At 44.0% G+C, this 17566-nt stretch overlaps 1 protein-coding gene across 3 annotated transcripts in view; it reads left to right on the top strand.

The window, feature by feature from the left end:
- The window catches only part of LOC142497143 (protein argonaute-3), a 65736-nt gene that overhangs the window by 38269 nt on the left and 9901 nt on the right, over positions 1–17566 (top strand). For 2 of the 3 annotated variants that reach the window (XM_075604562.1, XM_075604561.1), the window contains exons 8-18: positions 2552–2699; positions 3821–3940; positions 4924–5061; positions 6061–6194; positions 7355–7539; positions 8131–8290; positions 9470–9560; positions 10090–10284; positions 11969–12103; positions 14113–14214; positions 16239–16438. In XM_075604562.1, coding sequence (XP_075460677.1) covers positions 2552–2699; positions 3821–3940; positions 4924–5061; positions 6061–6194; positions 7355–7539; positions 8131–8290; positions 9470–9560; positions 10090–10284; positions 11969–12103; positions 14113–14214; positions 16239–16438 — 1608 coding nt within the window. The remainder of the gene's footprint in view (positions 1–2551; positions 2700–3820; positions 3941–4923; positions 5062–6060; positions 6195–7354; positions 7540–8130; positions 8291–9469; positions 9561–10089; positions 10285–11968; positions 12104–14112; positions 14215–16238; positions 16439–17566) is intronic. The other variant, XM_075604563.1, reaches the window with a different exon arrangement.

The raw sequence follows: 17566 nt of genomic DNA, 5'->3' as shown, positions 1-17566 counted from the left end.
GGAAGTGGTGGGGGTTCCAGTGGATAGTCCATCTGCGGCTAAAAGCCTGCGGTCATTTGGTGACGGCGCAACAGCCGTGACCAAATGTCCCATTCCGGTGTGGACATGGTACCATTCATCCCTTTTTTAAATTGTGTGACGCGCTGTGTGATAAGGTGACCTAGTGTGAAGCGCATCTCCTTTCACGTGAGAAACGTTATTTCTAGTCTCTGTAAACCAGCTCACTGGGATCTTGGGCAAGGAGCTTAATCTTCCAGTGGATAAGGACCAATATTGGTCCATAAATGTTTCTGACCAGGTCTTCAGTATTCCTGCAAACCTAGATGCCTGCGGAACGTGTGCACAAGGCAAACAAGGCATGCAAAAGCACAATATTACTCTGACAATCTCCTCCAGAATACATCAAACCCAGCTAATTTCTGGAAGGTTATCAACAATATATTCCAGCCTCCTAACCATCAACAACCAAGTAATATCACTAAGGGGGATATTACTCTGACAAACCCCACTGACATTGCAAATGCATTCAATGATTACTTTGTGGGGTGTGCCACTAACTTATTAGCGAAACGCAGCACAAACCCCAAACCTGAATCTCATCCTGGGAGTATCCCTACAGTCCCACCCCCTCCCAACACTGCCCACAATTTTCAATTTAGCCCAGTATCTGAAGAGGAGATTACACAAGCGCTCCTCAAACTAAAACTAAGCAGCCAATGTGGACCCGACTTACTACAATCTAGGTTCCTACGACTTGGTGCCCCAGCCATTGCCAAACCAATTGCGTCCATAGTCAACTCTATCCTGTCTGCAGGCCATATCCCTAAGACCTGGAAAACTGCCAGAGTTGTCCCAATCTTCAAAAGTGGGGACAAAAACACTGTCTCAAACTACAGGCCAATCTCACTTCTCCCAATTCTATCCAAAGTTATGGAAAAATGTGTCCACTCCCAATTAAGCGATTTCTACACCAAGACAAATTTCCCTAGCCAATTCCAGTCTGGGTTTCGTCCCAAACACTCCACCGTAACTACCCTGCTAAAAGTTTGCAATGAAATCCAGTGTGGAATGGAACGGGGACAACTCACTGGTGCAGTATTCCTAGATTTTGCAAAGGCTTTTGACACAGTTGATCATGCTATCCTGCTTAACAAACTCCAGAGCTCTGGAATAGGGAAACATGCTTTAAACTGGTTTCAGTCCTACCTATCAGGAAGATCCCAACATGTGTCCATCTCAGGCTCTAACTCCAACCCCCTGGATATCACTTGTGGTGTCCCGCAAGGCTCTGTTCTGGGGCCCCTACTCTTCTCAGTGTTCATTAATGATCTTCCCACAGCTTGTAAGGAAGCCTCAATACACATGTATGCAGATGACACAATCCTGTATGCACACAGCCATAGCCTCTCTGACCTTCAACACATACTTCAGTCTGACTTTTTGAGACTCGAAAACTGGATTTCCCAAAACAAACTGTTTTTAAACACTGACAAGACTGTAACAATGGTATTTGGGACCAAGACTAAATTTGTAAAGCTTCCAGTGACTGAGCTCCTGATTAGAACCAACGCTAAAACCACCCTAACACCTGTCACTAGTTTTAAATACCTGGGCTTATGGTTTGACTCCCACTTAACATTCGGGATGCACATTGATACCCTGACAACCAAGACCTATGCCAAACTAGGGGTACTTTACAGGAACAAATCCTCCCTAAGTCTCCTGGTCAGAAAGCGTATTGCACAGCAGATGCTAATGCCAATTATTGACTATGGAGACATAGTATATGGCTCGGCTCCTCAAACCCACCTTAGCAAACTTGACACCCTCTACAATTCAATTTGTCGTTTTGTTCTCCAATGCAACTACAACACACATCACTGCGAAATGCTCAAAGAACTAGATTGGTCATCACTAGAGTCTAGGCGCAAAGTTCACCTTTCCTGTCTCACCCTCAAATACTTTCTGGGCAAGCTACCCAGCTACCTGAACAAGCTCCTCACCCCTACCACATGCAGTACCTATCACCTGAGATCAGACTCCAAAAGACTATTCATGGTCCCAAGACTCAACAAAGTATCCGGACGTTCCTCCTTCTCCTTCCGTGCACCCCAAAACTGGAACAACCTACCAGAGACTCTCATATCCACCACCAGCTTAAGTTCTTTCAAATCTAAGGCTGTCTCACACTTTAATCTGGTCTGTAACTGTTTCATACGCTCATAATATATATTTTCTTTAACTGTGCATGCAATGTCTTGTATATAAATGTATACCTTGTTCATTTATGTAACTGTATTTGTAACCATGTATTATTTTGTTTTACTCTGTGCCCAGGACATACTTGAAAACGAGAGGTAACTCTCAATGTATTACTTCCTGGTAAAATATTTTATAAATAAATAAATAAAATAAATAAATATTACAGCATAGTCCTTGTAAGGTACAATTCATTATGGTGGTATCACAGGCACAGATCATATCTGTCCTTGGCTTTATGTATACTTGAAGTTATATTATCTGTTGATGCGCTTCCACTTCTTTTCCCCAGCTTCCCTTTACAGTTGGAGAATGGGCAGACCGTGGAAAGGACGGTAGCTCAGTACTTTAGAGAAAAGTACAACCTCCAGCTGAAATATCCTCATCTACCCTGTCTGCAAGTTGGACAGGAGCAGAAACACACATACCTGCCTCTAGAAGTAAGTAACCATGCGGAAGCAGCAACCAAGCACAAACTAATGCGCTTAAGGTGAAGCAGCTGTCCCTGCATGGGTCAGTGGGTTCTATACGGCAATGCAGAGGGATGTATGCAGGGGCAGGCTGGCAAAATTTAGTCCAGGGGGCAAGCCCAACCAGCTGGGCCAAAAATCAGGTGACCTGCACACCAGATACACACATACATGCACACACCATACAATAAGGAAGCTCCATACAAACGCACAATGGAGACGCTCACCAGATACACCAAATACATATGTACACAGATCAGATGCACACACCACACACACACACAAGATTCATACACGAGATGCACATACCACGCATGCAGACATGATTCATACACCAGATGCACGCAGCATGAACAAGCACACAATATATGTCCCAATCTCACACATCACACATGCATCGTGCACCACACCCACCATGCATGCATTATATACATATATGCACACACGCACACAACATATGTGCACCATATACATACAGATGTAACACACTTTATTGTCCAAGCTGGTGCGAGTGGGTATGATAACAAGTTAGTCCTGCTGCAACACAGCAGCAGGAAAATAATAGTAATAACATTTGTACCCACACCATATATGCAATATAATACGCACACCATCCAGGCATTGTGTGTATATACTGTATACACACACACACACACACATTCAAAATGCAATGATGGGTGCAATTTGTCCGAATGTAGTAGGGTACAGAAAAGGACAGGCACTTCATTATATCAAAAGTGAAATGTATTCCACGACTTTGGGGCTCCAAACCAAGCTCATATATGTGCACACACCACCTAATGGCTGGAATCCGTGAGCTGCATGCGCAGAGACCTGCTCTCCGGGCCAAATTATTTTACTCTGACCGTCCCGGGGGCAATTCCTCCCCAGGCCAATCCGCCCACAGGGACCTTCCTCAGGATTTATCAAACGTTAAGTAATAGGTCAGTAGATTTAACTCTGGGCTGTTTCCTTAACATGCCAGTTCTCATATCGAGTACATGCAGGGCTATCCTGCATTGCGGTTCTTGAGACGTCTGCTGTAGCTCGGGCTAATTATTTGCTGCTTGTTATCTGCTGCCGCCCTGCAGGTCTGTAACATTGTGGCCGGCCAGCGATGTATCAAGAAGCTGACGGACAATCAAACCTCCACTATGATAAAAGCCACAGCCAGGTCTGCCCCGGACAGACAGGAGGAGATAAGCAGGCTGGTAAGGGCAAAACTGAGCCTCTATAACCGGGGTGGGCAACAGTTTGCAAGGGCCACCAACAGGTCAGGTCTTCGACTGAGCCACTGATTGAGCTACCTGTGCTGAAACAGGGACTGATTTAGCCACCTGTGCTGAAGCAGGGATATCCTGAAAACCTGACCTGTTGGTGGCACTTGAGATCTGGAGTTGCCCACCCCTGCTCTATAACATGCTAACTGTGTATATGTCATATTATTACAACATGTTGTATTAACTTTTCATTCTGGCTCAAATTGTGTTTATTATGTATAGTGTCAGCACATGGTGCCAATGCCGGACTTTACACAGCTCTGTGTTGTAAATAATAAGGAAATACAGGCACAGTGAGACACAGCTCAAAAACTGCACCAGCAAACAGCTGAAAGCTGGAACTCCCACCTCGAACACAACTAAAATAACTACAGGGAAGAACAGTTCAATGTGTTTTATATAGGTGGTTGGGTCAAATAGAAATATTTTACAATATTTTTTTTTACACTTTCAATGTTTTCATGGTACCTGAATGCGTTGTAGGGTTTATCACAGTCTTTATTTTAATCTTTCGTTACAAGACTGTTTGTGGGTGTCAGAATCTACATGTAAATACTCCATCACCATTGTCCTTGTGTTGCTGTTTGAGTAGTAATTACGGTGTCATCATGAGTTAAACAAAAGTGTAAAACCACACGTGGCATATAAATATGAATTTTCAGAGCGCAGTAAAAAAATAACATTTTGCACAGCTCACCATTAGGTAAACGTTTGTAAATCTTCAGAAAAATCCTACTGATTGGATGTTTTTTTTTGTTTTTGTTGATTTTTAAACCTGCGATTCCGGACTGCCCCTATAAGGGTGGATAGTGATGGATGACATGAATCAAATGCATCAGCCGCATAAGAAACAGGGAAGAATAACGAAACTGTGAGGTTGATACCAGCCTCTATCTTTTTCTCCGTCCCTCCAGGTTAGAAGTGCAAATTACGACGCCGACCCCTTTGTCCAAGAGTTTCAGTTTAAAGTGCGGGATGAGATGGCGCACGTGACGGGGCGAGTGCTTCCAGCTCCCATGTTACAGTACGGAGGGCGAGTAGGTGACGCTTTTGTGAGCTACAGCTTTTCACTACTACAGGTTCTGCAAGACTACGCTCAGTAACGCAGAGTAATGAGAATATATCTGTTTTGGGAAGTAGCTGGTGTAGTGAATGGGTTCCATTGCACGTTTAGGTCACATATTCTGTATGATCTCAGGCACAATCCGTTAATCTCCATGTGCCTCCCTACCCCACGTCCCAGAATCGAGCAGTCTAACCGTGCTGTTGCTCTCTCTCCTTTTGAGGCTGTTGCGCAAAGTGCCTTAGGATTCCAATCCAGAGATGGAGACAGGAAGACCTCACACATATAACTGTATAAACAAGCCCTAAATGTGATCAATAGCCACCAGCAGTGTCACCCCCAGAAACTCTTTGGCTCAGAAGATATTTACCTCCGATATTTACTGCAGACAAGAAACTGACAATGAGCCGGTCAGTAATTAACCAATGAGGTCACTGGTTATGAGTGGCGTAATGAGGGGGGGAAGGGGAAGGCGCAACTCCAGCCCTCATGGGCCACCAACATGTCAGGTTTTCAGGATATCCCTGCTTCAGCACAGGCGGTGCAGTCTTTGACTGAGCCACTGATTGAGCCACCTGTACTGAAGCGGGGATATGAAAACCTTACTGGTTGGTGGCCCTTGAGGACTGAAGTTGCCCACCCCTAGCTTAGAGGCAGAAAGCTGCCCAGTTGCCCTCTTGAAAGAATGCAATGCCCTTTGGTATAGAAGCACTATAATCTTATATTGGGAAACGCCCAGGTTTTATTCCCCTCCCCTGTACCCCCCAAAAAAGTATGGTGGGTTCACAGAAAGGAAAAGCTTTTTGACATGTATTATTCATAGTATTAATATTATTGTTAATAATACGATTGTTATTTCGCGTAATGAGAATGCTTTTTCATTTTTCTTTTGGAAGTAGCTGCATTTACCGCTTCGCAGGTTGTTAAAGTTACCGTCCGTGTCCCCTGTTTTCCGTTCCATGTAAACGCGCCCCTCTCTATCGTGAAGAATCGGACGGTGGCGACTCCGAGCCACGGGGTGTGGGACATGCGGGGGAAGCAGTTCCACACAGGTGTGGAGATCAAAATGTGGGCCATCGCATGCTTTGCCACACAGAGACAATGCAGAGAAGAGATATTAAAGTAAGGCAATGATCTGCTTGTGTCTATATCTTGTGCACACGCAGTACAGGACAAAGGCAGAGACAGGCCTGCTAAAGTTCTGCGCAGTTCTCGCTTAGGCACATGTTCAACATGCTGTGCTGGGGCTTCCCAGTGCGAGGGAAGAGCAAGCTAGGCCAGGCAATTCCAGTCTTCAAGGGCCACCAACAGGTCAGGTTTTTCAGGATATCCCTGCTTCAGCACAGGGGGCTCAATCAGAGCCACCTGTGCTGAAGCTACGATATCTTTAAAACCTGACCTGTTGGTGGTCTTTGAGGAGCATATTGTATTGTGACCCTTAAAATGAATAAAAAGGGCTCCGTTTTTCAAACCGATGATATTATTTTTACTGCCATTATTAAATTATTACGGTTTTGTGTACAATAATATGTGTTGCGTTGCTAAACTTCAAGTATCATAGCAATGGTTGCTCTGACTGCTCTAATGGGATTTGAGAACCAGAGTGCCCCCATTTATTATCAGTAGCAGTGTGCAATGGGATTTTCTTAGTGTCCTTTCTGTCCCTACAAAGAATGTATTCAATGTATCCGATATTATATATTTTTTTATTTATGTGCCCAACACTTTCATCACTGGTCATGTCACCTGGCAGAGGGGGGTGGGAAACTCCGTAAGGCTTCACAAAGCAAGTCATTGCATCTCTCTCTGGTAGTGACTTGTGAAGGTCCGCTACGGCATAACGCACCCACACTGATGTTAACTCCCATTCAAGTCAATGGCGGTTGACGAGTGTTTGGGTGCGATACCCCGCAATGTTTCTTAGTGAATCTGCCCCTAATAGACCTTGTTCAGTATGCAGTAAAACTTTTTCTCTGCGCAGGAGAAGATTTCAGTTCAATTGAATGGCGCTGACCTCATCTTCAGCACAAGGAAGCTTCACAGCATATTGAATAAGGGTCTCTTTGTCAGCCGCAATGTTACATAATAAGACTTGGGAGCACAAATTCTGTATACTGGCATCACTACTGTACATATATATATATATATATATATCCAATGTGACTGCATTGTATGGTGTTTGGGAATATATGACACAGATATACATTGCACGGAGTAAGCAGTTGACACTCCTATTCATTTACAAGTTAATCTTGCTAGTCTTTGTTGTTTCTATTAACCAGGGGTTTCACGGACCAGCTGCGTAAGATCTCGAAGGACGCGGGAATGCCGATCCAGGGCCAGCCATGCTTCTGTAAATACGCGCAGGGCGCGGACAGCGTGGAGCCCATGTTCAGACACCTCAAGAACACGTACTCTGGGCTCCAGCTCATTATCGTCATCCTGCCGGGAAAAACTCCTGTTTACGGTACGAAAGTAGTAAAGCAGAAGGTAAAAGGTTTCTGGCCCCTCTGGCAGTGAAATAGTTAAAGCTTGTAGTTTCAGGTTTATTTTGTATTTTATTCACAATACTGCACAGTTGCGTGTCTGATTTCACTCCTCCAGATGTTTTCCCTGTTCACTTGATTTTTTTTTTTTTTTTTTAAATGTGGGTATTTTATTCCGTCATAATAAGCCCAAAGCCTGAATTAAAATTGCTGTTATGCCTGTCTTAATTAGTGACGTAATTGCAAGCAATGCGTGACCTATTTGGACTTTCAAGAACCCTATCTGAGAAGCTTGGGGTAAGACGGTTTTAATGATAAGACCATTTGTATTCTGCATGGACAACAGTGCTGCTTGCTTGGTGGAGGAGGCAAGTTAGAAAAATAGCAGGCGTTGCCATGTGAACTCTGTACTTCAGGCTTGGGCCTTTTTAAATAAAAATGTAAAACCTCCAGGGGAAAAAAACAAAGATTTGTAATTTGCTTTAAATAGCATCGCACAACTCCGTTTCAGTAGTGGTCATTTTTTGGGTGAAACTGCCCCTTTATTAACGGGCTGCATTGTCGTTTCTCAGCGGAGGTGAAGCGCGTTGGGGACACATTGCTGGGGATGGCCACGCAGTGCGTTCAAGTGAAGAATGTAATAAAAACATCTCCTCAAACACTCTCAAACCTGTGCCTAAAGATTAACGTGAAACTGGGAGGGATCAACAACATCCTGGTCCCACACCAACGGTAAATCATTTTCACACCAACTTTATAAATCATTGACCTGCTGAGCAGCATAATCATGGAAGCTTGATTACTGCTCAGCATGTTTCTACTTTGTAATATTTGCTGTACCCCAGGTACCACATCCAGATACATATACATACATTTTTAGTGTCCCCATGAACTGTTCCAAAAAGCCAGGTAAGAGGAGGGGCGTCTTGATCATTCACAAGGAAAAGCAGGAGAAAGATTTGAAACTTCACAGCACTTTAAACATTTTGTTAAGACCGCTTCACATTCATGGTATTGGTAACATATTTGTATCTCTGTCTGTGTCCTGATTCTAACTCCTCAGCATCTTTACCATTTATGGGACAACGTTCCAACTTTGTCGGGGTAACCTTAACTGGACCAGAAATATATATATCAATGTTAGCAGATGGCACTCACGTGTATCATAGTTATGGTTGGTGCTTGTTCCCTAATAATACGCTAAATAAAGTATCCTTACCAGGCAGACCCTTCTCGGTAGACTTTCCAGAAAGAATGAGAAAGCACACAAATGAATCCAATTTCATGATGTATTGTAGGTAAATGGCACACACCGACATTTCCGTCCTACAAACAGGACCTTTCTCAAGGGAGTGCCTCCCTTGTAGGACCGAAACGTCGGTGTGTGCCATTTACCTGCAATACATCTTGAAATTGGATTCATTTGTGTGCTGTCTCATTCTTTCTGAAAAGTCTACTGAGAAAGGGTCTGCCGGGTAAGGATACTTTATTTTTTCACAAGAAGATTATAGATGAACACAGCTCTGGGTGTGATATATGTAGTAGTCTTTAATATTTTTAGCTTCTGCTGGTATTCATTTCAATTTAACATGTTACATTTGTATATACTATTTAAAAAAAAAAAGTTTTTTTACCTTGCACCCCTCCATTTTGAGCGAATGCGTGTGTGTACGCACACAATATTTGTGTGTGTACAGTATATAGATATAATGTCCTTGGATAGGAGGACTCCTGATGCTCTTGTATGTGCTGCCACAAGTGCACAACCAGCAAAGTTCGGGAGGGATCCGTATATGGAATTTTGAGTTATTGTATCTAGATATCTACACAAATGCCTGTGCAGTAGCATTGTTCAGTAATCGCTCTGTGCAAAGTTTAAACAAGGTGATAATCCTTTGTGCTTCCTTTCAGACCATCTGTGTTCCAACAGCCTGTGATCTTCTTGGGAGCAGATGTCACTCACCCGCCTGCCGGTGACGGTAAAAAGCCTTCAATTGCTGCTGTAAGTGCTTAGGTCTCCGCTTTTGCATGCAGAGGTGCTTGCAACCCACTCATGCCTTATTCCACTTTGAGCACAAGAGCCAGGCCTGTTATCACACGTCACCATGACGGATTATCAGGAAGACAAAACCGAATGTGATTTGTCACTAGTGAACATTAGAATATCTTTCAGTGGACCAACGAGCAATTTTCATAGATGTAGCAGAAGAAGTGTGATGGTACTAGGGATTACTATTTCTATTTGCAGACCCCGAGTACTGCTTCTTTTGTGGAGCAGGGACCTACTTACCTACAGTATCAGTTTGTCTTAACCATTTCTCTGCCAGAGGGGTCTAGAAACGCATTGGGTTAACATGGTAAACCTGAAAGAGTTAACATAGTAATAGTTTGTTATTGTAAATGTTGTTTTTTTACCCTCTTGTCCATGGCTGTTTTAAATATGGCGCCCTGCAAATAAACAATAATCATAAGTCCCTTTTCAATCTGTCACGTGCAAAGGTTTTACTGTCATTGTGTGTGTGTGTATACAGGTTGTAGGCAGTATGGATGCCCACCCAAGCCGGTACTGTGCCACCGTGCGGGTGCAGAGGCCGCGGCAGGAGATCATCCATGACCTGGCGTCCATGGTGAGAGAGCTTCTCATCCAGTTCTACAAGTCCACACGCTTCAAACCCACGCGCATCATCTTCTACCGGGACGGCATTTCTGAGGGGCAGTTCAGACAGGTCGGTTCTGATTCACACGACGGGGAAACGGGTGCTTCATGCAACAAGCAAGTTTAAATTTCCCGCGTGACGGCCGGGTCACGTGAGCGGTTTGCCCAATGAGGGCAAACCAGCTCCGTGATGTCACGGCCGCGGCCCCCGACCCGCCTCCCTGTCGTCTCTGCCTGCAGGACAGGAAATCTCTTCTGCCGCAGGCAAGCGTGCGCTGCCCCAAGGCGCACACGTATGCCTGCTTCCACTATGGCCGAGGCCTAAAGCATGTTTAGAAGTAGTAACATTTCTCTACATCCAGGGAGTGGCTGAGTGTAGGAATACAGCAATGCTACTTTATATAAGGAGAGAAAAGTGGAGGAAAAGTTCATTAAGGAGATTGCTGCTTTAAAACATAAAAACATACTAAAATAAACCAATAGCAGAGACGAGTTGCAAGGATTACAACGGACTTGGTTGTATCATTTCCTTTTAGCTCCTCCCTTTCTTTGTGATATAATTGCGTGTTGAGCAGATTGTGCTCTCCCAGTCTTCTCCTTCGCTTGTTTGATCTTCTGGCAGGGTGGGATGGCCTCATCATGAGGGTGGAATCATGTATATACGAGGAGGAGACACATGTCCCTACAGAAGAGGTTCTGAACTCCTGTCCTCAATACCCCTCAACAGGTCAGGCTTTCAGGATATCCATGCTTCAGCACATGTGGTGCAGTCTTTCCTTAGCCAGTGATTGAACCAGGTCTGCTGAAGCAGGGATATCTTGAAAACCTGACCTGTTGGGTGGGGGATTTAAAAAATAAATAAATATATAAAGGTGTTTATTATTTATGAAAAAAGCCTATAATAGTAATAATCCCCTCAGAACAGGGCATTACTGGCCAATAATGCCCTGGCTGGGTTAAGGGATATGCTTGAGGACTGGAGTTGAGTTCCCCTGCCCTACAGGGTATACAAACGCCATCCCTGTCAGGCCTTATTATTACTTTTGGTCCTATTTGTTTTTTGTTAGTCCAAGAAATATCTCAGAATGAAACATCCAGAAAATGATATAGGGTTTCCTTTGTAGAAAATGTTGGAAATTGAAGTGTATTTGGAGAAAACCTAACTACAGAATAACCCCTTTTTTTTAACTGGATTGGAACCTGCGACTTTCAGCTCAGAGACCCCTTGTTTCCCAGCCTACTTACCGTGAAGTAACAAGTATTACTTCTTGGTTTTTGAAGGGGATTTAAATGGCCGTCCAATAGGAAGCCACAACTGATGTTGCGGCTTCCTATTGGCCTGACATTTGACTGCCATTTTGTTTCCCCTGAAGGAGATTTAACCCTTTGAGTGCTGAAGAGGCTGCAGCACAAGGGCATTCGCGCTGTCACTGATTACGGAATCGGAAGAGTCCTCCTCTAACATTCTCTGACGTGCCAGAGTCCGTTCCACCACTTTCCATTGAAAATGACCTGAAATAGCCACTACATCACAGGGCTCCCTGGGGCGGCCGGACTGTGATGTAGTGGATACGGCACGGAGCACTCAAAGGGTTAAACCCTGGGTAAGTCTCTTGAGAACCGTGGGGTTCCCGATGTTAAAAACAGCGCTGTTCAGCTCAGGGGGACTTCACGGTTTCTATCCTATGAAAATAAAATGGGGTGAAAAGAAAGAGATGGGGGTATTGCTTTAATCTGTTTGCCTTTTTTTCTAGGTGTTATACTATGAGCTGCTAGCAATCAGAGAAGCCTGTATTAGTCTGGAGAAAGATTATCAGCCCGGAATCACCTACATCGTGGTGCAGAAACGTCATCACACACGGCTGTTCTGTGCGGACAGGACCGAAAGGGTAAATGGGTTTTACGAGGGACTCTGACGTCTGATTAACGTCACAGTCCAGATCACGTAGTGTTATATATAAAGCAGTAGGAAGGATCCGAAGATTCCAGCGGTGCACAGCTTGTAGAGATGAGAGACCAGCAAGGTGTAGATTAAAAATGAAATTTTATTGAAAAAACATATGGTATGGGGGACACACTCTGACGCGTTTCGGACCTGCGTGGTCCTTAATCATAGAGCTCTATGATTAAGGACCACGCAGGTCCGAAACGCGTCAGAGTGTGTCCCCCATACCATATGTTTTTTCAATAAAATTTCATTTTTAATCTACACCTTGCTGGTCTCTCATCTCTACAAGCTGTGCACCGCTGGAATCTTTGGATCCTTCCTACTGTTATATTGCACACCGAGCGTGGATGCACGCACAGGAGAACAGCCATATGTGAGTATTGTAGGTCTCCCTTCATTGAGACTGGATGACCGGTAACAGTGCGGCAACACAAGGGTCATGTAGGGCGCAATCCTACAAAGTAACGGTACGTTAACCCTCATTCATGTTATTTGTCATATATGATAGATTCATGTACTAAGCACTGGGTCCAATACCTAATTATGGTTATAGGCTGACTCCACAACCTAATAAGGATTTTTATTATCTACTGAAGTTCTGAACGAGATTGAGCACTGTTTTTGGGACTCTTGCCCCATAACCACATACTATTATATATAAAGCAAACTGGAAGTTTCAATCTCCTTTAAAGCGTTTGGAGAAACACACACAAGTTAAAATTGTTGGCTTTTTGTTTCCATTTTCTAAATGTACTTCCCCTAACAAATCCTATATATGTAGCATTAATTTCTTTCTGGTAAAACGGGAGAGGAGCCACCATTCGGGATGACTGTTTAAGGTATTAAGAATTGTTAATAGGATGATATTCAATACTTTTTTTGGGGGAGGGGGGCGGGGGTAGTTTATTTATTTATTTTAGTCAAATCTAAACCAATTTTTTATTTATTTCCAAATGGTCACTAATGATGGATTCAGGGCAGAGCCAATATCAGCTACTTTGTTTGTAAGTTTCATTATGCAAGGGTTCAAATATGAACCTTTCAAAAGTCTAGACCTGTGGCCAAGTGCATGTTTGTTTTTTGTTTTTCTACAGTATTTTGCGGTATCCTGTTTTAATCCAGATGTGCAAATACTTAGATTGTTGCATATATTTTATTGTGAATTCTTCCAAATAGCTGTGTAAAATGTATAAATATTGTTGTTCACTAAATCTTTACATAGCAGCATAATTTTGAGTTATCAAAACTACACAAAAAAAAAAAAGAAAGTCTGCAAGCTCCTTTTCTGAAATAAAGAGAATTAGCTGCTTTAGGCCGCGGTCATGGTCAGCACTTAGGTGCTGACCCGCGCTCACCCTTGGCAGTGAGCCCCTGCAGCCGTAATGAGAGCGGCTTTAGCAGGGGCTTGCGCACGCTTCCGCAGGCGTGTGGAAGCGTAGCCGAATTTTTTTTTAGTATAAGCGCTCATGGGAGAGCAGGGCCGGTCACGTGAGCAGTTCGCCCAATGAGGGCGAACCAGCTCCGTGACGTCACTGCCCTCCCCCCGGACGGCACGCGAACTAAGGCCAGGGAAAGCACTTGCTTTCCCTCAGCCTCCGCGCGCCTCCACGTGGCTGAAGTGCCGCGCTTATAGTACCGGCGACCGCGTCGTGTCAAAACAAATGCATTTCCGCCGTCGCTTGCGCTTATATAAAGCGCGGAGCGACGGCTTGGTCGCGATCGCTGGAAGTCATCTCAATTTGATTTTTCCAGCGACTGTAGCTTGCCGTCAACGGCACTATAAGCGTAGCCTTAGTTTAACAACTGGGTTCAGCATTTTAACATACCAATGTACAAAGGAGTGCGCTGGTATATTACCCCTCAATAAGAGTAGGGGGCATCGTGGGTGATGTACCTTGAAACTTTTCCTCAAGTAGAATGCTGCTTCTTTACAGTCTTTATCTGCTTCAGGTTGGAAGAAGTGGAAACATCCCAGCTGGAACGACAGTGGACACAGATATCACACACCCATACGAGTTTGATTTTTACCTCTGCAGCCATGCTGGAATACAGGTAATGCGACTGACGTTACACAACGCTGAATTACATGTATCGGGGGCTTCATTGTGCAGACACAATCACGAGGTTAAACATGTTGCAGTTTCACGCGGTGGGAGACGACGCATATTAGTCTGGAATACAGAAACTGTTCTGCTTAATTTCCACCATCAACCAATGTCAACCCTTCTGTGTGACCTTGAGGCAAATCACTTTTTCACCCATAGCAGTAGCACTTCAAGGGTTCCTTTATATGGCGGGGAATGGATCATTGTTTAGGACAGGGGTGCGCAAACGGGGGGTGAGTGATTTTTTTTGGGGGGGGAGGGGGCGTGGCGGTTACAGAGGTCTTGCACTCTTCTCCAGGGCATTTAAATTAAATGCCGTGAGGTCGCGAGAGGCCTCTGTAACTCTCTCTTACCTTGACTCAGACGGCTTCAGCGATGCGTCGCCATGGCAACGCGGTGTCAAATGCTGCGGCGGGGTCACGTGACATGACCCGCAGCGTCATTTGACACCACCGTCATGGCAACGGTCACGTGATGTCTCATGACCCCACGGCGTCATTTGCCGCTGTAAAGAAGGTAAAGGGGGTGTGAGCACTGGGTAGAGCAGGCAGGGGGGCGCAGGACAAAAAGTTTGCGGACAACCTGGTTTAGGGGATCAAACTCTCTGCACAAGAGACTGCCACTGTATGTTTCTATAAGATCATCTTCTAAGCACACGCACAGCGTGAAATGTATTCCAAGAGTTTCCTGTGCTATAACTGAGGTGCTGCTTGGTGTTTGTATTTATAAGAAAATAGAAGAGCAATAATTACGTAACAACCCCGAAAGAACATGGCATTACTGATCAATAATGCCCTGGCTGGAAGAGTTGAAGGCCTGAGGCGAAGCTGAGGGACGTTAAACTCTGCAGCCCACTCTGTACACACACACAACACTCTGCAGCTCTACACACAACACTCTGCAGCTCTACACACACACACACACACACACACACACACACACACACACAAACTCTGCTATACACATACACACACATACAAAAGCTCTGCAGCTATACACACACACAAACTCTGCAGACAGATTCACACCAATTCTGCTGCGACAAACACAAACTCAAACACACACTCTGCAGACAGACATACGTTCACTAACTCTCCCTCCTCACTGTGTCCTGTGCGGAGCTCTCTGCACGGAGGCAGGGGGAGGAGTAAATGCGTGGCTGCTGCCTCCTGTCCAATCACTCCTCTGTCTGAGAGCTACTCAGACAAAAGAAAGCTGATTGGCTGGAAATAAAAACTTGGCAAGGTGCCAAAAATTCCGGTTCATTACTGAATTAATAATGCCCTTAATTTTAACCAATCAGAGAGCAGGGATTTCAATAATAACCAGAATTTTAACAGCTTTAGCCTATAATACAGGATACTTATTCACAACGCGTGTTAACCCTGTCACTGCCGGAGAGGCCTGCAGTAGGTTGCTGGCACCTTCTGCCAGCAGGGAGATGAGGGAGCGGGGCGTGACTACAACATGGCCAGACTGCAGATATCACTGTGGAATTGGAGGGGCAGCAAAGGATTCAGAAAGAGGCAACTGCCATCACTATGGACATACAGTACCAATGAGACTTGATTCAGGCCCCAAACATTTAGATTGGCTCTGGCGGTAGGGACTCAATTAGCTGGTGTTCTATGTTAAAGGATTATATTTACCAAGCAGGAAAAAGTATAATTGTGAAAGAATGACCAAAGCGCGGAGGGGGAGGGGGAACAAACAGAGTAGTATGTTTGATTAGGTGTCACGTGTGAATGGTAAGAGATACACTCACAATTAGATGGATTCCGCGTCACGTATCTTTCTCCAAGTATCGCGAGATTTCGCCTATGCAGTGCTCCGTTCACGGTCGGGACTCTCTCTTTCTCGATCCTCCGGCTGCGTTGCCGCCGATCACCAGTCACCCAAGAAGAAGTATAATGAATGTAACCTAAGCAGAGAGGTGTGTTCATCCTGACATTTCTCTCTCTCCTCCCCCAGGGTACCAGCAGGCCCTCTCACTATCATGTCTTGTGGGATGATAATTGTTTCACTGCTGATGAACTTCAGCTGCTCACCTACCAGCTGTGCCACACCTACGTGCGCTGCACGCGCTCTGTCTCCATACCCGCACCAGCCTATTACGCCCACCTAGTGGCGTTCAGAGCGAGGTATCATCTCGTGGACAAGGAGCATGACAGGTAAACAGACTGCTTATTTTCAGAAGGCTACAATTCTTCAATTTAACACCTGCTACGTGCATGTGTTTCAGTGTATGTGTATACACACGTACGTGTGTGTGTGTGTATATGTATATGTATATATATATATATATATATATATATATATATATATAAACACACAAAGAAAGAGACAGAGACAGTCCCCTAAAGTAGCACTCTAAAGTATACTACAAAAATAGCCTAAATAGAGTTTGACAAAAAGACCCAAATGCTCCTTCAAGGCAAAAAATGAACAAGATTTTATTAAAGCAGCAAGACACACTAACTTAAAAACATAAACAAACACATGGCAGCTGAAAATATAAAGGCAGTGATATTACAAAAGTAGATGCTGGTAGTTGAACCAAGAAGCTATGATGCGTCTAACTTATAAAAAATAATATAATGAGGCAATCAAAAGACAAAAATGGGACAAAAAGCAACCAAAATAGATATTGTATCTAATTTAACCCTAATGCTATAGTAAGCAAAAATAAACTAAAGGCATATGGAAAAGTATGAAATCAATAATGCTATGTGCAAAAAACATGAACATAGACAAAAAATATACCTTAAAGCCAAGGGAAAAGCACAGGGGAGAAAAAAATGAAAATTTGAAACCAACTCATACCCTGATCAGCAAATATAAAAATGAATACAAAATTCCTGCAGCATAGATGTATAAAGTAACCATGGTCATAGCACATAAGTAAATGGAGACAAAGTTAAGTAATGTTGCACAAAACACATGCTGGAAAATGTTGCAAACATGCAAATTGACAGGAACCACGAGAAACAGTACCACCAGACAGCAGAGGGGGTTATACTCAGCTATCGCCAAATAGCACACGGATTCAGTCCTCTGTGGTAATATTGCAAAACTTAGTCTTTGAAAATTTCAAATAAAGTCCATAGTTACTGAGCTGCAGGGATCACGCCAAAGAAATCACATAAAGCTGCCAAACGAATACACTCTACGCGTTTCGCCCGTCGGTGGGCTTCATATACACTATTGAGCAACATACTTTTTTGTGTGTTTGAGATATATATATATATATATATATATATATATATATCTTATACTATATTAGTGAAAGCACTGTATGT

Source organism: Ascaphus truei, chromosome 6 (genome assembly GCF_040206685.1).
Source record: "Ascaphus truei isolate aAscTru1 chromosome 6, aAscTru1.hap1, whole genome shotgun sequence".
Classification (NCBI taxonomy): domain Eukaryota; kingdom Metazoa; phylum Chordata; class Amphibia; order Anura; family Ascaphidae; genus Ascaphus; species Ascaphus truei.
This window is presented reverse-complemented; position numbering and strand designations above follow the sequence as displayed.